Source organism: Haemaphysalis longicornis, unplaced genomic scaffold (assembly GCF_048455015.1).
Source record: "Haemaphysalis longicornis isolate Haplotype H1 unplaced genomic scaffold, Haemaphysalis longicornis Haplotype H1 scaffold_13, whole genome shotgun sequence".
Classification (NCBI taxonomy): Eukaryota; Metazoa; Arthropoda; class Arachnida; order Ixodida; family Ixodidae; genus Haemaphysalis; species Haemaphysalis longicornis.
The window spans coordinates 80299127-80322071 of record NW_027526233.1 but is presented as its reverse complement, the minus strand read 5'-3'; the positions used below and the strand labels follow the sequence as shown (position 1 = coordinate 80322071).

The 22945-nt window shown below is 47.6% G+C and overlaps 1 protein-coding gene across 3 annotated transcripts in view; it reads left to right on the top strand.

The window, feature by feature from the left end:
- LOC144164357 (uncharacterized) overlaps nucleotides 1-17021 on the top strand; it is a 143316-nt gene extending 126295 nt beyond the window's left edge. For 2 of the 3 annotated variants that reach the window (XM_077694871.1, XM_077694870.1), the window contains one exon: nucleotides 11305-17021. In XM_077694871.1, the coding sequence (XP_077550997.1) occupies nucleotides 11305-11698 (394 nt within the window). In that variant the 3' untranslated portion in view covers nucleotides 11699-17021. The remainder of the gene's footprint in view (nucleotides 1-11304) is intronic. The other variant, XM_077694872.1, reaches the window with a different exon arrangement.
- Nucleotides 17022-22945: the final 5924 nt, after the last annotated feature.

Sequence of the window (22945 nt, the reverse complement as noted above, 5' to 3'; positions counted from 1 at the left end):
TTTAAATCAACAGGGGGGGATTGTACTGAAGCTTGAAGGAGGCGTCCTCAGTCCAGGATGCCTTGAGCGCGGGCAGCATCGACAGCCCTTTGAGCCAGCCGAAGCTGGTCGTCCAGGCTGGTGCTCGCCAAGGCGCTCTCCCAAAGCTCGACAGTGGAAAGTTGCAGGTTGGGAGGAATCAGTGGAGATTGGTCACATCCTCCGACCATATGGCGTAGCGTTCCGGGTTCTCCGCAAAATCGGCAAAGCGGGGACTTCTGTCGGTCGAAAAGGTGAAGCCGGATAGGATGGGGGAATGTATTAGTCTGGAGAGCACGTAAATGACGTTCGTGCTCTCGGTGTAGAGATTTATGTGGGGGAGCGAGTGTCTGACGCGACAGCCTGTAGTGCTGCGTGATCTCTGCGTAAGATGTAACGCGCCATTTACTATACGGGCTTGAGAACTGAACCCGGCCGGAATAGTTCCGGCGACTCGCAGAATATAGGCCCAGAGTTCTCAAAAGACGCGCTTCCCACACTGAACCGTTAACAAGGATTGTACCTGTGTACAAAACATGGACAGAATTTTCTGTTCTGCCGCGAAGCTTCCTGCTTTCTTATTGCATTTTACGCACCGAAATTCTCAGCCTTGCACCACGTGGTGCGCATTGGATATGAAGGACGCCGTATAGATGGGACCCTAAGGGTCAGTTTACTATATTGCAATCTATGCCGTGTATCGGTATTACTGACGTGCACGTATTTGACACACCTGGTGCATAGGTAAGCTTTTTCGCACTGAACTCTCATACTTAATTCGTTCTTGTATTTAGGCGCACAAACATGTGGTTGGAACTTACAGCCCACTCCGCCTTACTCGCCCGTGGAGGTACGTTATTACAGGAATTTTGCTCTCAATGTCCTTCAAAATAAGTAAGATGAATCATTTAAAATTTTTAAAGTTTCCTTATGGAAACAGGAACAATATGCTGCACGTCTGGTCCTGCGAAGAATATTCGTGGCAGCGATTTTTCTAAGCCTGACTCAAACTCCTATTTAACACAATTCTGTCTATTCGAAAATTGGAGCAACGAGCTCGTTTTTTAGTTCAGTAATCACACAGTCGGTAATTCTATTAACTTAATGAAAGAGGCGTTTATGTCGACAACTTAAAGTCTATACATGGAATACGCCCTGCCTGTTCGTTGTTCCGTAACGCAGGGACGGAACTACAAAAGCACTTTTCGGCATCAAGTATTTAAGTAAAAAAAGAGAGAAGTGTGGTCGCTGTCGCACCTTCGCTAGTAATACGGCTAATCCAACTGCCGAGGGAGTTGGCGCGTACGCAGTTGCCCATAGCAGTGTTAAGACAGGATTCTACAAATTTAAGTGTGTGAACTTGGCAAATATATGGCAGGCAAAGCACAAGCGACAGGTAACTGGAATGTTCAACGAAATCAGGCCTTGTGTGGCCCGAAATAAATACAACATCTGACGTGGGGCTGACTCAGCCAACGTGGCGATTAGACGGCCCAGCCGGCCAAATACAACTCTAAGACTGCAGCAAAACTAAATAATTTTGCCGTGTTGTTTGAGCGCGGTTAAGCCATGTTTAGGTTCTCCCGCAGTGAACGCGCATACAAATGCACCGCAAGGCAATACGCAGACGCTGTTCGACGAGGTCGCCGCTGTATAGTCAAGAACACGGGATGAATTTGGATGCAGCGAGCGCGTCCTTTTATCATTTTCTGGTTGCACGCGCTTATACTCCTTCCTCCATGCCCCTCTCCGCTCCCCTTCCCCTGGAATGAACGAACGATTAGACCCTCTCATTGCGCAGCCGCACGAGGTGCTGGCCTAACGTGGCTTAGATTAGAGGTCAGAATAACTTGGGCTTGTGATGCTCACCAACGAACTCTACAAGCACATTTTATTAGCCGTGCGGAGCAGTGGGAGATTTTTAAAACGAAAGTGTTTTATGCCGGGTTCCAGCAAGATCTCATTGACTTCATATCCGTCCCTGAAAGGACATCGCCAGAAAAACTTCGATTGACGCGGCTGCAAAGGGATTTGAACGACGAACTCTTTCGCCGCAACGGGAGGTACCAATCGCGCTCCAGACTGCTCCATGAATACACGCGTGAACAGGATGACAAACGCGCCTTATATCCTTCCCTTCAGATGATTCCGCGCTTAGGAGAGGGAGAGCGAAGTAGTGCACCATGACGCTAATGAGTGTCGACAGTTGGCACCTCTATGCCAGCGCCTGCATGTACAGGGGACTCGCAGCGTAACCTGCGGAGAACCCTGCAAGGCAACGACCACGGAGTGAGATCGACGCCGACTTGAGAATGTCACGCACGTGGCACGGCCCGCTGCTCCTTTCGCTGCAGCGGACCGTGTGTTCACCAAACGATTCTCTGACAACCCGTTTGGTTTTGTTCGCACGGACGGTTCGCGAGCGCCTGCGGTTTCAGCCGGATTTACGTAATGCTCCGGCGCCTTCAATCCAGTGTCTAACGTTGATGCGTAGAACGGTGCCATGCCGACGAAATAGCGATGTGCAAGTTCATATCGATGGACAATACTCCTGATCCTGCAACTGCTTCAACTGCTCCTGCGAAGGCTCATTTCACTTTAGTGTTTTCCTATGGAAGAGGGATCAAACGCATTTTTTTTAACAGCACAGCTGTTCTTGGTCGACGCTTTCATGCGACGAAATGTGGGAACGCGTTGGGAGCGCTGTGGAGAGGGCATAGCCTAGCGGTAAGAGCAATCCCAAAACACGCATGCAGCAAGGCATGGAGGAAAGAAAAGGTTAGGAGAGGCCCGGCCGTCACATTTGTGAAGCCGAGTCCCGCCATGACTTGAGCCCACTTTCCAAAACACGGCATTTGGCACTGAGCTGACCTGTGCCGACAACTTCACTTCTGTCTTGCGACAGGTAGGTACTCTGTATAGGGCGCTGCGCGAAACAGTAGTTACCGTCGAGGTAAAGCTTTTGAGCTCGCTGAGACGTCTTTAGCGTGCGCCGCCATGCCTGAGCCCGCGCATCCCCGTTTCTAGGCGACACACATGGTTGCCCGCATTCTCGGAACGTCCGTGAATAAAACCTATATAGTAAGAAACTCATGGTACACCCGGCTGGAAAAAACAAGAAATAAATAGTATTTGTGAGTGTCAAGTTGGGGGCTGTGGACACAAATGTCAATGACGCCTTCACCCAGCGCGGATTTCTCATGATAATGAGCCATCATTACAAGGCCGCTTCTGCGAGTTCCGAAAAATGTTATCTTTCCAGCTTATCCACGACGAAGCTCCACCTGGCTTATGAGGCGATTTGAAGTCTACGGTTGCGCAATTTAGAAGAAATGGAAATCTTTAAGGTCGCGCGAATCTTGGCACACGGGACTGTCGCTTTTCGACTGCATCAGCAAAAAAACATGGTGCTCATGATACGGAAATCTCACGGTGCGTGATCGGCTGCTATTATGCCTATTCGCCCTGCTTCCGGTAGGAAATAAACCTGTGGTGGCGAGGTGGAGGCTGGTGGTTGCGCACTCTTATTCCCCGAGGAAAAAGGAAGACTAGGAGAGGACCATAACTTTTTTTCTGATATTGGCGTCGATAAAGAAACTGACGGAACATACATTTAACAGAGTGCATGTTTTGTCTTTAGACGGAGTAAATGGAAGGTTCTCCTTTAGCGAAACGGCACGCATGAGACCTCGACTTCAACATCCTCCCCATGCTTCCGCAGCGTGACGATGAGGTCTCCCAAGTTACTGGGCCCTTTTTCGTTTTGTGATGGTGCACGTAGTTCATTCTCCACCTCCAAAGTCTCTAATTTCTGCCCTCCGTATAGCTATGGTTTTCTAATTCTTCCCAATTCGTCTTTCGGTAGCCACTATATTATGGTGGTGGTCGGCCGCTTTTTATTATTCCGCAATAAATACCCAGCCCAAGCATAAGTGGCGTGAAACACAGAGGTGTAAACGTCGTGTAAACCGCGTTATGAGTTAGCATTGCGATACATCAGGACTTACAGCCTCCTCTTAATTAGGGTTACATGTGAAGAACAGTCCACCAGGACGCGTGCAGGTTACCAAAGCGGTGATAATGGAATGTTTCAGTATTGGACATTGCAGGTGAGACTACGCGCGTTGTAATGGTACACCCTTATTCCCCCGTTGTCCCTCCACCGTTGTCCCCGAGAAGGGGCGACACGGCGGCTATTCGCCCCGAGCGCGAACACAGTCGGCCCCTGGCGGCGGCGGGACGAACCGCTCCTAGTGTGGATGGTGCTCTCGGGTCGTCCGTCTGCTTGTTCACGTTGCGCGCGGCGCAAGACGCGTGCTGCACAGGACAAAACAACCAATATGTGTACTCGTTTGACAGTAAGCAATGACATAGTAGAGAGTTTTAGCTGACCGTTTTCGACGGTCCACTCCCGTATCGGCGGCACGGTCAGCGCAACCGGAGCCAATGCCGTTCGCGGCCAAGCGCGCCACGCATGCGCAATGGCGCTCCCGCTTGCTATCGGAGCGGAGCGGACCGTAAAAAACGGTCAGCTAAAACTCTCCAGTTACCTCTGCTCGCGCATTCCCTCTAGAAACGCAATAATCAGCGGCAGTTGCGGATTAATGCGCTGGTTTAATTCCATGAAACATCTTCGCCGTGGTCACCGCTTGAGTGTGAAACGTGTTATAAACACTGCTTGCACACATTTCACTTTTCTTATTGTTGAGTGCAGCCGTCTGCTGTTTCGGGAACGTGGAAGGGTGCTTTTTGAAGGTGGCGTGGCGATTATTTGAAGGATAAAAGTTTAGTACGCGAATCGGCTAAGAAGCCACAAAACCTGTGCATACCCGTGCATTTGCCACACCCTTCTAAAATTGCGCTGTTTCCCTATAGAAAGAAGAAACAAACAAAAACAATTACACTGCCCACGACCCGTGCGCTATCGCCCATACATTATACCGGGGACGTATTTTACACCCGGAAGCGCCTGTGTGATCGTGTTCTTCCCGTACCTTTTCTAAAATAAATACAATTTTTGGACAGTCGTTGTTTATACTGAGTTGCTAATATTACGTATTATTTAAAATACGTTTCTATGGATGCGCAAGAGTATTTAGGGGGGATTTCTCGGTAAAATTGAGCAGTTGTGAGTTTGCGTCTGTCATGTGGCATTTCGTGTGTCATTTTCATATATAACATTTTCAAATCCCGACATGAATCACCTTGCCCAGAAATGTGTATCACTCAGCATAACCATTGGTCACGTCTTAACCTCTCAAGGTGAACCTAAGTTTAAAGAAAAGAGGAAAATCGCGTAATTTAATGCACGTTGTTGCTAACATGTGTGAGGGGTGTGTGCCATGGCTCGCTGGTTTTTTTTAAATTTTTTTCCCACAATGCTTGCTTTTAATACAAGTTTGAAAAAGGTGAGCCACAATTCCTGGACAATCTCGGACCAAAGGGGGGTTAATCAGTTTTCAAAATACGTGTTGAAGTAATGCTTTTTTACCGCTACAGAACACGACACCTAGCGTACTTTTGATTGTAAGTAATACTGTTAACCAACGTTTGGCTTTTCGCGTTACATGCGTTCTCTTCTCGCTGCCCTTCCAACGTTGGCAGACCCCCCCCCCCCCTGCTCTCCCCTTCCCGAAAAAAATACGTAATGCACAGGAAACGTATATCCTTGCATTTCTTAACCAATCCCCAAGAATTGAATGCCAAAACAAAGGCGATGTTCAGTATACAAAACAAATTAGTTACCGGGAACCCGTTCCGCTGATTCGCAATGGGAAATAAAAAGGAAACGTTTTACTACATCTGCAACTCCGCAACTTCATTTGCAATCTTTAGGGTTCATAAGGGAACTTATACGCAAGAATGCAAACACATCTCGCTGTTGCAGGCACCTGTTAAATTTTAAAAGGATCGCAAATGGTCAACAGAGCAGCGATAACAGAAAATTTGTGCTCACTGTGAGGTCCCAGAAGCTTGCTTTGCACAATGTAAACTTGCTTCTCAGTTTGCGAGAACCTCGCTAAACATGAGATGTTGCTGCTTGTATTGCGTGCGTTGACAATTCAATTCGTAAGTTCACTTGCGATGAAAGCCGTAAATACGTGATCCGACACCGTTATTCATCAAACCTTCCTTCAGAGTCACTAAAATTTTATTTAAAAGACCCGTTAGAGCGGTTACGTTTATATCTCTGCGCTGATCAAAATTTAGTAATTTTATGTTGCCTTTCGAACAGACAAAAAATACCGTAAGAGTCTTAGAAAGAATGTCGGGGCAGGTAGGTGGTGTGACTATTCCAGGGAGTCCCACAAATGCAAGAATTCGTCATGCTACCAGTGACAGCGATTGAGATTACCGTTGTAAACTGAATTTCAGAAATCGAGGCTTCATGATTTGTTTCTGCTTATACTTTTATTGAAGGCTCAAAGCCATAGTCTGGAAAGATCGAGCTTGCTACGAGCCGTGGCGTACAAGTTCATTGTCACTATTACGGCCATTCTGAAATTCCCGATGGGTCGTTGCTTTTTTGGCGTACTTACTGCTGCTTCCATGCTATAGATCGAACGTTGAGGAACCGAACTACTGAGTACCACTCTTGTTTGCGCCTTTCGTGCGCACATACGGCGGGAAACAGGCACTAAGCACGACCACAGTGTGCATTCTTAGTGGTCGCTCAGCAGAGCATCCACACTAGCAGCGCGACGCTGTCGCCGCCTACATGTCGATCTCACGGCGAATAGCGTTAAGGCTGCACCGGCTGAGCGTGTAACTACTGGTGTACTACCCGGGTGTACTACGGGGTTGTACAATGGCAACGCACCTGTGCAGCATCCCCTCACCAATTATTAACGGTCTCGTATGCTCCAGAAAAGAAATAAAGGTGGAATGGTAGCTGCCTGTGAGCTGATCTTCATATGGCTAGAGGATGTCTTTAATGAAAGTATGCGGTGGTGCCTTCTCTGAAAACGTGGCAAGCATGACAGTTCGCTGTGCAAAGTTCTTGTCTAGGGCAACAGTCGTGCTGTGTTACCGAAATTACAACTGCTATTGAAGTAGCAGGTCCATCGTCGATTTTGAGCATTTATTGTCCAATCAGCGCGTTCTGAGATAAAAGGGGGAAGTAATGCCAACTCGAACGGGTAAAACTGCACGGAGTTCCTGACGGCGCTTGTGTAGCTTGACCGTCGTATGCTCAACTTTATCCCTTTTTCCTCCAAGACTTTTGTCTAATGGGTCTTACGTTGTGAAACTCTCCACTCATTTAGGCCTGTACTCGTTGTATTTCCATGCTCCGCTTAGAGTCTTGTGTTCGGATCTCCGTTTAGATTCTTCATGTCTCCGTTTAGAATCACGAAAAGTTCGGAGCAATTTAATACAACCGCGCTTGGTGTACTCGGCTCAGTTCCAGAATTTCCTGTCAACGCAGTAGTATCGACTGGAAGCAATTAACAGATAGGCTATAAGAGCAATTACTGGGCTCCCACGCATCACCCCTATAGGCAGCGGACACTGCAGTTTGCGCGTGACTCCAGCGCCACCGCTCGCCGCCGCTTAGCAACTCTGGGTCGGTGGATGTCGCGACCGGCCGTTCAGCGTACGTAAAAACACACGCGCTGCGTGCGGTTCGACGTTGTGTGGCGGAAGTTTTTTTAAGAAACATAGTTATAATTGCAAGTTGCAGGTTTGGAAAGGATCAAAAGGCTACAGGAAAGAATTAGTGGCAGCGCCGCTACTGCTACGCGAAGGACAGCCACAATCGCGAAAGGCAGCCTGCCATCGTTCTGTACAGGTTTCTCGCTCGGGCAGCCGTGGGAGAATAAGCGTCGCAAGAAATGATTTTAGCAGTAAGAAAAGTCAAGGAAGTAAGAAAGTCATGACATTTTGTGGCAGTTGAAGGAGTAAACTTATGAGTGCGATTACCGTTTATGCGCAGCGCAGACACGAAGGGCCGTAAAACTAAAACGTTTGCTTTCAGTGTCCATACACATCACGCGCTTGGCAACGCATTCCCAGCGAGAGCGTGGAAACCTGTCAAAGGCAAGGTTGCATTCACTCGCGCTGGCTTCTTTAATGCGTTTTGCGTACTCTGAAAATTGAGGTTATTATTGTTTAAGCAGAGGATGCGGAGGTGGAGGAAATACTTTTTTGGAGAATTCCTAACGGCCTGAACAAACTGTATCACAATTAGCCGCTAAGACGACTCCAACATTACTCACAAGACAGAAGCCGAAACAAAACGGAATCTTCGTAAAGACAACCGCCTCTCCGCAGCAGATTTTGAACTGTGTGGAACTGCGTTTACTTTGTCAACAGATAATAACGTTTGGAATGCTCTGTTAATTAGTGACAACACCAACCGAGCCGAAGAAGGGCAACCGAAAAAGTAACCGTAGTGTGGTTGCGCGAACAGAGGAAACAATAAAAGAATTCCCGCGCCTTCCCGCGAGGGGAACACGCGTAAATGCAGAGCATTGGGGGTCGTTAACGCCGCGTGAAGTCGCGTTAGGGTGGGTAGTTGGGTCGTAGTTGCGGTGGTGTTGGTTTGGGGTAGAGAGAGGAGAGTAAAGTCGCGTTAGGGTGGAGCGAGCGTCAACCAAGGAAGGAAAGGAGCAACGCAGTGACTGAAGCACGAGCGACCCCTAGCCGCTATATTTTTGCAGCGCGCGCAGTTGACGGAGAGCAGTACGGGGGGGGAGAGCGCGCATGCGCAAGCAGCGCGCGCCCTTTCACGCCCCACCGCGCTGCTATCACGCACCTGTTACGCCGAGACCGCGACGGAGCGAATGGGCTGACTACGACGCATGCGCGCGCCAGCTGCTGTCGAGAGAGAGGAGGGAAGGAGGAGAGGCGCACCTGCTGCGCACGCGGAGGTGTTGACGCTTCCGACGCAGGAAGAGGCGAGGCTAAGAAATGCTCTGCATTTAACACAAACATGCTTCGGTCGTGGAGCGCCATTGTATACGCTCGCTACTGACCTGAATTGGCGCTGTAAATAACCTTCCCTTGCAGAGAATGGGACTTCGCAACGATGTCTGTCCTAACAATTTCTTTCACGGCGCACACGCGCGCGGGAACGTACAATATCTAACTTCTCGCGCACGCGCGGTCGACAGTAGTAGTTACGCCCCGTAATTGTCCGGAAATCGCACAGAAGCACTTGAGACACGGGGAAACTATTTGCCAGAACAGTTTTCAAGGTCTAGACACCTTTCAAAAACAATTTCAGAATCGCAAAAACAAACCTAGAGGTGCCGAATATATGAACGCGCGGCCGCCGTCTGCCTCTCAGCGACCCAAAGTTAGCTCAAGCTTTTCTGGGGAGGCGCTGGGTGTACTTATTCGTCGCGCCCTCTGAGCAGTGACCTGTGCCTATAGTTGCTCTCCAGGAACAAGCCCAACTGAACACGTTGGATGAACTTTTCGATCAACGTCGCTAGGAAATAGAAGACTGCACTGTGTGATTCTGCGCGAGCGTAATGGGTTACGCTATTATTCATAGGTTACGCTATTAATAGCTTACGCTCTCCCACGCTACCAGCCCTACCGTAGCGAGCACTCACCCCGTGGCAGTTCGTGCAATTGAGTGGCAACAAACCAACTGACCTTTATCACACAGATTCCAACATTTCGTCGTCTACCCTCAAACAACGCATACCGACATGGATAGCCACCTTCTTCCCGGCTCCACCATTATATACCAACGCAAGTATACAAAATAATGTGATTGCCACTGCCATTCACTGCAGTAGCCATCCAGCCCTCAGCAAGACGTCCAGAGTTAAGGTCCCGGAACCACCATCATCGTTCTCGGCGGAACTTGTAGCCATTAGACAGGCTCTGATAGCTCTAACCAGAATAACTTTGCAGCCCGGTGCGCGCATCGTAGTTCGCACCGATGCTCTTCAAGCAGTCCGCCTACTGCGCTTAGTTAGTCGTAGCCTTGCGCTGGCTCAGAGTATTCAATTTGCGGCAGGAATAGCTCACAAGATTGATTGAATGACTTCCACATGACCTAATCACAGACCACTGCAAGGCAGACGTAGCAGCCCGACCGGCAGCCTCCGTTCCATCTCCGACGTCCCCGTTAGTGTAGATGGTGCCACTCTCCTAGTGACGAGAAGACACCTCCAGCGCCGTGCACGTGCTCTCATTCCACCATGTGCTTGCATCCTTTCCCCTGGTCTTACCCGTGCCGAGGAGGTTGCGCTTAGGAGGATTAGTGGGGGGACGGGGGGTTGGCCTCAACATCGCCGTCACCCGCGAATGGCCTCAATACCGAGATTTCTTTACAAACCGTGGTTGCCCAGTTTGACATAGCAGTGACGCGATCGCCGACCTGCACCACTTGCATGGTGTTGTCCTGCCTTGCCTTCATGCCGACGAGACTGCGGCACCTTGCCGCGACGGGCTTCTGCATAGACGACACCTCCGCATATGCCGCATGGATGCATGGCCGCCATCATCGTTCACTCCTTCACTTCATCCGCGAAGCGAACATTTTCATGTTCATCTAATCACCTTTCGCCATCAACTCATAACCACATATATATGCCCTGTGGCAAAATACACGCTCATAAAAAACAGTTTGCTTTTTGAGATTTACCTGAATCCCTGTGATTTTTTTCGTCCGAAAATAAATTTAGGCTTGTTTGTTAACGTGTTTTTGTAGTTTATTTACCACCACTCCTTCGGTATGACTGCGGGTGCGAGTAATCTGTAAACAAACGTTATTTTTATTTATTTAATACATACTGCGGACCACACTTCGGTTCAAGCAGGAGGGCATGGTACAATACAAAGAGCAATACAATAAACATACACAAGAAACAATGCACTGTTACCCAGTAGCGCAAGTAGTTCATTCGGTGATCTGGTTCCAGCCTGAAATGGTGCGTGGTAAAAATGAAAATTTGAACGTGTCCGTTCTCGCGAATTCCGGAGTTAGTGCATTTGGTTGGTGATGTCTTGTCGGTGTTGTGTTTAATGGAGAAAGAAAAGTGGTTCGATCAAGGGCAAGCTTGCGATTATATAAAAGAGACAGAAAATCAAAGCGGAACTTATTTCTACGATCTTGAATAAATAAATACGATCTTGATTAAAATAAATTTAGGGCGTAATATACTGAGCCATGCGACGTTTAAAGAGTAAGGGCACCCAAGTGTGATATCAATTTGTCAAAAGTTAATTTCGCGCATTTTTTACTCTAGTTGCTCACTTTCATAATCAGTAATGCGGCTTTGAAAAATTAAAAGAATATTTCAACACTTTTTGCAACTTTTATCGCAGGAGCGGCACTAACGGACGCGTGAGTGGAGAGTCGGTCCCGTGCACACCCCGTTCCAGTTCCCCCCTCGTGTCAAGCATGTGCCTGGGCGTGGCCACTCCGCACCAGACGGCGCTGCCTGTGCAAAGACTGTCACCAGCACTACCTGGACACCATCTTCAAGACGACCTCACTACTTTGGCCTACCTGCAGCAGCAACAGCAGCATCACCAGCAGCACCAACAGACGCACTCAAGTCACCAGCAGAGATCGGCCTCTGGCTCTGCGTTAGACGATTTGCCAGTGATGTCTGTGAAGACGGAGCCTGGACTCTATCCATCTCCGGGACTGCTGTATTCCTCTTGCGCGTTCGACCCTATGCACCATACTTTGCAGCCCATGGTGCATCAATGTTAGCCTTCCCGTTTCTCACAAGATCCTGGTTGCTGTGTGTGTCGAACCTGGACACCCTTAAGAACCACCACTAGGGAGAATTCCAGCTAGGGGCTATGGTGTTCCGCAGACATTCTGCTACAAAGATACAGCGAAAATACAATATGTACGCAGAACGAGTCTCGTTCTTGCAGGTCCACTAGGAGGCATCCGTGCCTTGGAGTTAAGTGCACCCTGTCCCTTTTTCAGTTTTTAGTGAGATGCTTGCGGACAGTTTCGCAATCAGACTAGTGAACGGCCTATAGAAATATATTATATTCAAGTTCCTCTCCCACATCATTGAAGGTGACTACGTGATGCATCAAGATCCACAGGATTGTATGCATCGTAGGCATCAAGTGTGCATTTCCAAGGCATCCTACCCTCGACAGTGACTCGAGGAGCTTACAATTAGTGCAACTCTACTGGCTGCTCACTCAGACCGCTGAGCCTGCGCAAGGACGTAACAAATAGCCAGTTCTGTGTACGCTCACCTGAGGTTGCATCTATTAGGATTCTATGAGCGCTACGGAATGCGCCAGTAAGAGAGTCTGACGATATCAGCCCTCTCTTAGGGCGAAGTTTATGAAGTGCTGGCCATGATGAAGAAAAGCGTTCAAAAGGAGCTGTTCTCAGTGGAAGGTTCTTTGCGACCATGCTTTTCTGCCCGGGAGCTAGCCATGTTGATTACAGCAGCGCATATGCGCTGCGCATGCCTAATCTTGGGATGGTGTAGACTAAGTCGACACTAGCTAGAATACCGGGAATGGTTCTCAACAGTAATGCTTGTTTAACCAGTATGTTTTCCTCAGTCATGTAGACGTTGTCAGATTTTGTTGGCTTCTCTAGCCGACATCGCCAGGAAGTGGTGAATGCTTGGCCACATTTTGGTTTCCATGAAGGCCTGAGTGTGCTCAGACGACTCGTTAGCATTTCTAGCAACCAATAGGAGCCCGCTGAGTGAGGGCGCCAGGAAGTGCATTTTCTCTTTGTCGGATAGAAACGACCGGATCACACGTTATATAACTAGTTGCAGCTACGTCTACCGGTAAACAAGTGACGAGTTATGCATCTCAACAAATTTCAGGACGTGAAAACTCAGTTCAGTTGAGACTCTTGATTCTAGTAGATATGTAGTACGAACGAAATGGACGTTTTGGACATAAAACGACACTTCAAGCGGACGCAGCGAACGTTTGTGTGACGCAGTATGAATAGTTTTTGTTGCACTTTGTGACGCGAAGTAATAGTCTATTTACGGCACTTTTTTTCGAAACGTTTAAGGCAAGGTGAGGAAAAAGAAACAGCTACCTTGCACGGGGTAATGATTGTTTTAAGCAGTATTTGAGAAGTTATTCTTCACCGTTTTGAAATTTTTAGCAGGGGTATTATTTTTAGAATAGTGTCAGTATTTTCATTACAGTATTTTATTCAAACACAACCCGTTAACCAAGATGATGACCACTCAGGTGATCAACTGATTCTCACGTTCGCTGGGCAATTAGTCAGGCATTCATGGGAGCCACAGTTTTGTTATTGGCGAGGTACACGAAATGTGCTTGATTCTGTCCACTACCCAATGGGTGCGTATAATTTCTGCAGACTTTTATAGAGTAAGGTAACATTTAGGTCGCAATGAAGAAATGGTCGGCTAAGAACTGCAGGGTAAAAAGTAAAGCTTCAACAGATGCCGTACCAATACCAAAAATGAGGCGTGTTTGTGTGGTTAGGGTAACCTGACCTTATGCTCAACACAAAACCTTTCTGGCCACTGTTTACGAGGGGCAGGTCATGAAGGAATCGGGAAAGCCGAATGCGACAAAGGACAAAATTTCTTTCAAAGAGATGCACTGCAGTCACGTAACGAAGTGCTGGTGTCTAAATAGCGTCACTACGTAATTGTGGTAGGTAGGGTAGGGGCGGACTTCAACATAGCATGTCGACAAAATTGTTGGCATTGTAATGGGACAAGCCTGGTGCTTCTCCTGTAAATCTGAATTAAGTCTGCACGCTTCAGACGAAGAGGCTGTCTGTGCTACCTGTGAAGCGAACGGGGAGGTCCTGCATTCTCCAGACGAACCATGGGACCCCAATACAACTGGGCCTTGATATTGTGCTGTGCACTTTTCTTAGGGTTCTCGTTTAAAATTCGAAAATCTGATTTATTGGGGTCGAGGAGGCCCGGGGTGTTAACCTTGAAGTACAACGCAATACTTCGTGTACATTGCTGCAATTATTGGGTGCACAATTTAGAAAAAAGGAGCTTCCCTTTAGTGTCAGCCTAAGCTGAAGGCGTTATTTTTCCCGCAAGCCACTCTTTCCAAGCGAGGCCAGTAACAAACAGCGCTGCTATGTACAATGAACGTCGTCCGTCTATAATGGCGACAGTTTCCATTCGCACGGGGCTTCGCACCTCTAAAATGAAAAGCAAAAGTCCGCCCAGTGGCTATTTTCTAGTGCGAACGTACGTATTTAGGTTTACAGAAAAGTTACGTCTCAAAGTTCTTATCTTTCTTATCCTTCCTATGCCCATTTTTATTCCAAAGCTTTTGCCAGGTCTCAAACAAATAGTCCAGTGTCTCGAACACCGTGTTCGGGATTCCGGCCTGATTGCAATACATTCTGGTCGCCGTAGCTGAGTAGCGAAGGACAAAGAGTTTTTTGTCTTCCCCATTGAAATCTTCGCTCAGTTGTCAGCTCGAAATATAGAACATGGTTGTTCTCTCTTCTTATCACATAATCGTAAGTTTGTTCAACAAGAGAAATACATGAACCGTTGCCCAAGTGTGGTGAACACTCTTTTGCTATTTCGAATGATTTTCTTTGCTGCGTGTGATACCCTTTTTTGCTCATTTGTGTTGATGAGGATTCAGCTTAGTTCCTAAATCAGTGTTTCTGCCCTACTTTTTTCTTTTATCCTGTGTGCCATAAGATCTTGATTTGTGCTTCGCATTTTATGCTGTAAAATTGCTTGTTCAGCTTGCGCTATACGTTACGTTAAGTGCGTTATCTTTGGTGAAACTCGCGGAAGCCAATCGACTCCCCAAGAGATAAATATACACTGAGAAGAGGTTTTTGTCGGACTTGTGTGCCTGCAGCCACTAAGATAATACACCAGGATGGTAATTGTGTCTATTGTGTGTAATATGCATTAGCAACAACGGAATCTAGATACTAAAGATCAGTATTGTTGGTTGAACGCCGCAAAGAAACCAAATGATAGTAACGTATAACCGTGAATCGCATGTTTAACGAAAGGAAACAGACCGGACAAACCTATCCCATGAGGCTCCTTCTTGTAGGCCAGTTTATGTTATTTATACCGTATCGCGAATGCAGTACAACTTGGCCGCATATTCATGTTGTTGCAGACAAAAAAAGGATCACGTGGCACGTCAGGTCGCGGTTTACTTGCACAAAAGTGGAGACTCCGTCTGTGGACTAACATTTAATGCTCGTGGGCCATCTAAATGACATTTATCCATACAGGAAATTTCAGCACAGTTTCAGAATTATAGGGCGCCTATTTGGATGTGGAGACCTGAACGTTTAAAATCTATGCATTGGTGCTAAATAGCCATGTCGAGCAAGCCGCATCTGTACCGGTGCCTCTAAAACAGCTTATGTCTACCAGCTCAGGGAAAGCGTGGCTGCAGCTAACTTACTTTCAGTTATGAGTAAAAAGATTTCAAGTGATAGCATATATAGGGTTTTCCAAATTTCCCGATGGGCACTAGCCCCTAGGCGCTACGTAGCTAGATAGGCGCTAACTCCTTTCAGGGCGCTAGCACTTGAAAGATGCTTGTAATGGAATGGATAACTTGGCACTTCGAGGGATTCGACATGACCTCACTTGATGGGCGCAACTTCAGGGACACATCACATTTTAGTCTAGCATTAGTGACATGAACTTGTGAAATATGACGCTTGAAGCGTAAGCCAACGGGATTACAAAGCCTTGCCAGAACAAGGAGGAAATAGGCGGTAAGCGCGTCACGTTTGGTTTGTGTGCACGTTTGTCTGTTGCCTGCTGATCAAGTGTGGATAAAAAGTGCGTAGGCCAGCTTAATTACTATCATAAGCAGGATGATGATAATGTTGATGACGATTATGCCAGCTTGGGAAACCATACGACAGCAGTTTAGGTGCTGTCTTGCGATTAAACAATCGTAGGGTGACAACTCGTACCCTGTATTCTGGTCGCGATCTCGGTGACTGGAAGGAGGTGTTGCGCTTAAAAAAATTTCAATCACAGCATTTGTGGTAGAACTGTTCCAGAGCGAGGACACCGGTTTTCTCTTGCCTGCAAATTTTCAGAAATTTTTCAGAACACTACCATTCTGCGGCGCATGTATGACAGCATATTTTGAGCATTTCTGTGCGCTAGTGAAATGATGATGAGTAGCCTTCTTCGGAGAGAGAGAAAGAGAGAAGAGTACAATTTTAAGGCATTAATGAAAAAGGGGAGAGCGCTTGGTGTTTATCTTCTGGAGTGTAACAACAAAATGCTGCTTTCACAGCCTAGCATTCCTCAGTTGGGAATGGAGGTAGCTATAATCTTTTGGACATTTCCGTAGAAACCGCGAGAATGTTATTTGCAATTCTGGTGCATTCCTTCTTTGTTGTTGATTTTTTGCTTTATTTGTGTGTGATGTAGTTATGTGTTTGAGAGTTTATAGCTGCAAGTATCACAGTTTCTTTTCGTTTGCTTTCACTTCAAAGAAGTGTGGTCTGTTTGTTTACTTTGTTTTTTTCTTTCAATGTGGACGCCAGTAGAAAATAAGAAACACCAAATTTTTGTTGTCCACTTAGTGTTTCAGTGCATGTTGTTTTGTTTGCATATAGATGACAAATCAGTACACGATACCGGAGGAACAAGACGAGTCCTCTGCAGCCGGCCGACCAGGAACCTATGCATCAAAACAAACAGCTGCTGGTGCATGCTTTGCTAGCTAAAACACGTAAAATAAAGAAGGATGCATACAGACTGTCGGTCAGTTGCATTGAGTTTGGCATACGTTAATCTAGTTTTTATCCTTGTTGAGAAGTATCGCATCAACAACAAAATTCAAATTCAACTAGACCGGATGGTATATTTGGTTTAAACCTGCAGATTATAGTGCTTTTCTTGCATTCCAATGAGGCAATTGTTTCACACGTGCTACCGAAAGCATGTATATTGTACGCTAGACGGACCAGCATGTACCAGGTGCTGAATCTTGACATATGATTTTTTTGTGAACTGTGAAGGACGAAGCAACGGAGGTCTTTGCAAGGTGATTAATGTTAATAAAACAATAGAAATCAACGAAGACGCCTGTTTCAGTGTGGAGTTGGGTTTTTTGTGACGGCCATATAATGCTTTGTAAAGATGTTTTTCCAGTGATCAAGAAAGCCCCAAAGGACGAAAAACAGGCATTCACTTCCGACAGAATGGGTTAATATGTTACCTGCTATCAAACAAACAACCATCCTTTGTTGGTCTTGTCCGTCGTAAGAATAGAACGAAAGACGCACACACATGCATGATCCCGCCCTCCCCAATATTTATACTGTAGCAGGTCGGCCTTGCTGCTACCGGCAAGGAGCGTATGCTGAATCAGTGGTTCAATAACACAGCGGTTTATTCGCCGCTCACAACAATTGATGCGTGACGGGTGCCGTCGGGTGCTTGTGGCGATCTTCCAAAACCGGGTGGTCCTTCCCGGAGTATCTGTGGCGGCGCGTTCACGGCCGACGCTGGCTGCCTTCAGCTGCAGTCGCCGGCGATCTCGACAGGAACCATGCGTGAAGGCCTCCGCCTTCCACAGGGGCTCCCACAGTTCAGCCCGGGTGGCAGTAGACTGGTGCCACATATGGGCTCCTGAGACCCGGGGGTCCTTGCAGAAGGCCCAAGTGTGGCAGGGTCCTGTCCGCGGTCTTTCTCCGCGGGGGTGGTGTCCGGAGCAGTCGTCAGCAGCTGTCTCTTCAAGCAAGCAAGCAAAAAAGAGCCCCCCGGGTGGGCGCGCACGCTGGTTATAATGATTTATCTGAGCCACCGCGCATCCTTCTGCGCAGGGCAATCGCGAAACTCCTTCCTGGCGCGCGATCCACATGATATGCCGGTCGCGCTGCTTCAATGCTCGCACGTAAACACGCACGTGTCTAAGCGTCAATTGCCAGCGTGGGTTCCTACAATACACATAAAGGGTGACAGCTGTCTAGGCGGAGTGGAGAAAATAGGGGAGATCGACCGTCTCCGTCTGTGCTGAAATACGTTTCTAACCATGTTGGAGAAAAAGAAAGTGCGATAAAACGTGCTTCATGCATGGGACTCTAGTACTTCGGCATTGGGATTCCAGTGCCACTCCACTGATTCGCTTTTAATACTTGTCAGAGTGCCCCTGGGCAAACACGTGCCAGTTTCATCCCGGGTCTCGTGGGGACGCATCAGGTTAGTTGCGACTGGCTAGAAGTGCTCCAGGCACGCGTAAAAATCAAGATTGATCGATCAGTAAGCGCAGAGAATAGCGTCCGCGGATTATTAGCGCGCTGTTTAGGGCTCGCTTCACTTTCATCATTAACACCTGGCCTGTTTCGAGGTGAATGAAGGCTAATGCCCAAGTGAAGAATTTTCATTTCTACTTCAGCAGCATTGCTCATTCGGTCACAGCTATTATCTTTGCCCTATTTTCTCTTTAAGAAGCCTCTCGACTCTCGTCTTGTTCGGCGACCGGCTCAGGAAATCACAGTACATCTTAGCCTTAAAGCCGCCCTTGAAGTTCTGACCTCCGATATCCTACCCGAGATCCGATTATTTGTCGCTTCTAAAACTTCAAATCAGGGAACGCACAAGATTAAACTGCTTTTTTTGTGTTAGAAGGTCAGTCCTGGCCGGATGGCCTGTTCTTGTGATAGCAGGACAATGAAGAAGACGACAAGGCAAACGTTTGGAGCACACACGTGGAACGACGTACTGGACTACAGGACAGCATAGGTAACGTTGGCAGGAAGACTGGGCACAGGACACGGTTGAATAAATACACATGCAGGGGACTGGCAATTCAATGTCGATGAAGTGGGAAGACCACTAACTTGAACTGCGAGATGTGTCGGGGCCAATTGCCGGAAGTCCCCTCCTTTGGTGTGCCTGGTTGGAAATATCGACAGGGCTTGAAAGCAACGGCCACACAACGTGCGCGTCCGGCGTACCGCAGGCCAGAGATGCTCACGTGTGTTGCCCTAGTAACGATACGGTAGATGGTAGCTGGAGGGAGGCCCGATGTCGTACGAGGAGATGCTGAAGGTTTCTGCAAAACACTGAGGTTGAACGACTGACAGGTTAGCCTGCTACAGCAGAACGAGAAGGGAAGGAAGCTGTCAAGATACCCAGGTAAACCACGGAAACTGAGGACATGGTGGTAAGGTGCCGTGGCAATACGCGGCGAGGGTGAGCAACCAGGTAGTGCTTGTGCCGGACTCTCACAATAGAGGTATGTATATACAGCGTGCCCTGTTGGGATCACGGCTGCTCCGACCCTGGCTCTTAGCTCGTTTGTTCTCGAAACGCTTCACGAATGGTATACCACCACTTGCCTCCTCCCGATGTCCTTGCTGCCATACTCCCGTTCCATAGGCCCTTGCAAACCTCGTTTCATGATGTCCATCCAGCCTTTACCAGACATCGTACATTTAGATCCCTCCCCCCAATGCAAAACACATTTATGGGCAAGTATTATCAAAATGTTTCGTTTACTCAATCAAAAGAGGCACAGCATAAGTTGTTTGAGTGGTTCCTCCCGTAATTCAACTGCAGAAAGTGCGCGAAGTACTTCCTCTATTGCTGTCAAAATAAACGGTTGTATTAACTGCAGATAGCAAGAACTGGCCCGATTGTTCAATCAACAGAGACCATAGTAACTAGCAGCATTCGTTTATTTGCACCTACCCTCCCTCCGAATTCCTTTTCTCCATCCTGACCCGTGGTCTATCTTTTTTAGTAAAACTTTCCTGCTACTGCTTCTCTATGGTGGTGTTGACACTAAGAGAGTGCTAACCACGGGGATTGCCCAAGCTAACCCTTGCAGGCAAAAGTAAACAAAATTTCTCTGTATTTATTCCCCTCCGAAAGTGGCTGGGCACGGTGTCACGTCGAATGCAAGCTACCAAATTAGCGAACAAAGGCAAGCAAATGCAGTTTACCAAAACCTAAATTATGTTGCGGTGTTTGTTGGTGTTTTTTTAATTCGCGGTCTGCCCACTGTCCCATAGCGATATCAAAACAATTAAAATATTACACGAGGCTGGGGACCCAATGTATACGTAAATGTTCAAAGTCGTTACTTCCGTGTTAAATACTGTGTTATCACAAAACACAATTTAGTCATATATTATATACATATTGCATGCATACTATATACATATTGTATATATGCATTATATTTGGTATAATATCAGTTTATTTATTTCTATACGGATGTTAAACACGCAACGGTATTGAGAACAACCCTGGGTCTCAAGGTCATATTGCCGTGTCAACGTTCGCCATCGCAACATGCTTCCCAGAACGGGAGCTCACCATGTGTCAGGTGGGTCTGAAATGTGTTCTGTTGCTAACTTTTCAATAAATAGAACGCCTTAGTAAATGCTGCATGCGTTGTTAGAAACACCTGCCAAGCGGCCTATATTCAAATGTCCCACATACGTCCCGTTTTACTCGCGTGCGTCTGTACAGCTATTTCTTTTACTGTAGTGTCGTTAGTTCTCCCCTATTCGGCGCTCATGCTGCTTTGGTGTCAGTCACCATACATGAAAGATTATAAGAATAGAGACATTTACACTTTCCCTCCAAGGAAGAGCCCAACAAGCCCGTCTTCTCTTTCGAGTCTTCAGGACACCGGCCCCACGACAATACACACAACATTTCTTTGTAGATTCAATCAGGACGTTGCTAATGGCGCCGCCCTTGCCAGTTCACCGGCACTTCTACGGAAGATTGGTACCGGAAGCCGGACGCCCAGTTTTTGCCACACCCCATAAAGACGACGTAAAGGTCTGGCTGGATAAATAAGCCACTTTAGCTGTTCTACTAGGTGGGACGATTCTCTCAAATGCTCAACGTCGTTTTCCAGCTACGGGATGTCGAAGAAACTGAAGGTTTATGCCAAAACTAGAAAAGGACCTGCTTTTCCCGCTTCGGCACTAAACGACATCACATTTTAGGACACTTTGTATGTGCTCAAACGTGCCCAAGAGGAAGTTGAAAGTAGTGGTTTCACACAGCAGTGAAAACCATGCAATGTAAATTAAAGGTGTCCTGGGCACCCGTGGAGGTGGACGCGCTATATTGAGAGCAGGACTGCAAGTGCGTGATACCATCCAAGTCATATACAACTTAATATATGACCTCGCCTATCAAAACCCTCACTGTTTATTACATCCACAAAACCATTAGTCTCAAGCTTGCAGGCTACCACGCTGTATACCGAACTAAAGTGAATAACGCTCCATTATTTTCTAGGTCTTACGTGAAGAGCTTGAAGAGAAGCCGCAGGGGACACATTAGGCACTCAGAAGCAAAGCTTCGTTCCTGGAGTGCGCGACATAAAGGATAATAACAAGCTGGCCGCAATCACGTGTGTTCGCCTAGCCAAACGAGACACTCGGTGCTCTACACCTATTCAGGGGCCCCGCATCGTACGCTGAGGCACCAGTGCCCTAAGGGGAGTCTCTTCAAGCCATTGAAGCGCTTCTGACTCTGATGTAAAAAAATGGTCGCTCGAATCATTACTCCCTTGGTACCCTTGGCGCCCTGCGGAGATGAAATATATGTGACAAATTCATCTTCACAGCGCGAAAGTAACGGAACAGAGACAAGAGAAAAAATGGCAGCATCTCCTCTCCGTGGATAATGGCGCGTATGCGGAGTACCAGGACTCGAAATGACATCCAAGTTGTGCTACGAGTGACATCCGATTTGCGCTCCCGACCGTCATTTGATTTGAACCATGAGTTGCAAAACAATTATCCCCTAAGTGAAACTGCAACTCCCGGCTCAAATCGAATTTCGCTTGATTTTCGCTTCGTAGTGGTGTGCGCATGGATGGACGCGGACGGACATTGGGAGCTCCTAAGGTACTCCGCACCCTTACAGGCGAGGGAGTTAGCCGTTTGACTGTGTTGTACTCGCTCACGGTAGTGGCCCAATGGGTAAGACGACTGACACTAACTCTGTCTGGTGTACCAGACACAGGCTCGAAACCTTTCGGTGCCTGTGTGAATTTTTGGGATTGTAAATGCTATGCGCACGGACGCGGGCGGATATTGTGCGGCCCTAAGGTACTGCGCACCTAAAAACACCAGGCAAGCGCTGAAGTGTACGAGCGTGAAGTGTGACCAATGTACAGTTAAACATGGATATACCGAATTTGATAAAAAATCGTAATTTTTCGTTACATGGAGGTTTCAAGTTAAGGCTCGCGCGAATGAAGTAGTAATGAAACCAATACCACCATAAAGGATTTATTTCACAGGGAATAACTGCGTGATTTGCGGCTGCTGCTTTCCCACGAACTAATATAACTACACGGCACCCCAAAGAAGCTGGGTCACTTACCCCCGTATTCACAATCACAACTTAAGTATCATTTCTGCCTTTTAGATGCGACTGCATCTCATTCATTCGCGTTGTCCCTCCATGCGGCGTTGTTGTTGTCCTTCCACAGCCCTCCCCCCTTCTCCTCGCCGCGCGAGCTGCGCTCTCCGCCACTCACCCCCTCTCCTCTCCGATGGCGAAGACTCTCTCGCGAGGGGCATTGGATTGGATTCGATTGGGTTGGCTTGAATTGGCTTGGCTTGGCTTGGCTTGGATTGGATTGGATTAAAGTGGATTGTGTTGGATTGTGTTGCGTCATAGGCGCGCCACGTTGCGTCATAGCCGCGGCAGGGGGTTCCCGGCACGTTTCACGCGATGGGAGAATCAACCTAACGAAAACAACCACGGAACGACCTATGCGTCGCATCTACACAGAGGTTCCCGCGAGGGGAGGTGGGAGTAATTTTTACGATACAGGAATGAGTGAGGCAAGCTCCAAATATGTGGGAAAGGCGAATCACATCTGAGCGTCTGCGGTAACACGAAGAGCGTTCATACATTGCGCAGGCCTTGGCTTGTGACTGCTACGACTTGGGAAACTATTTACGTCGTGGGAAACTATTTACTGCCTACAACATGGCAGAAGGGCGGTATGGCAA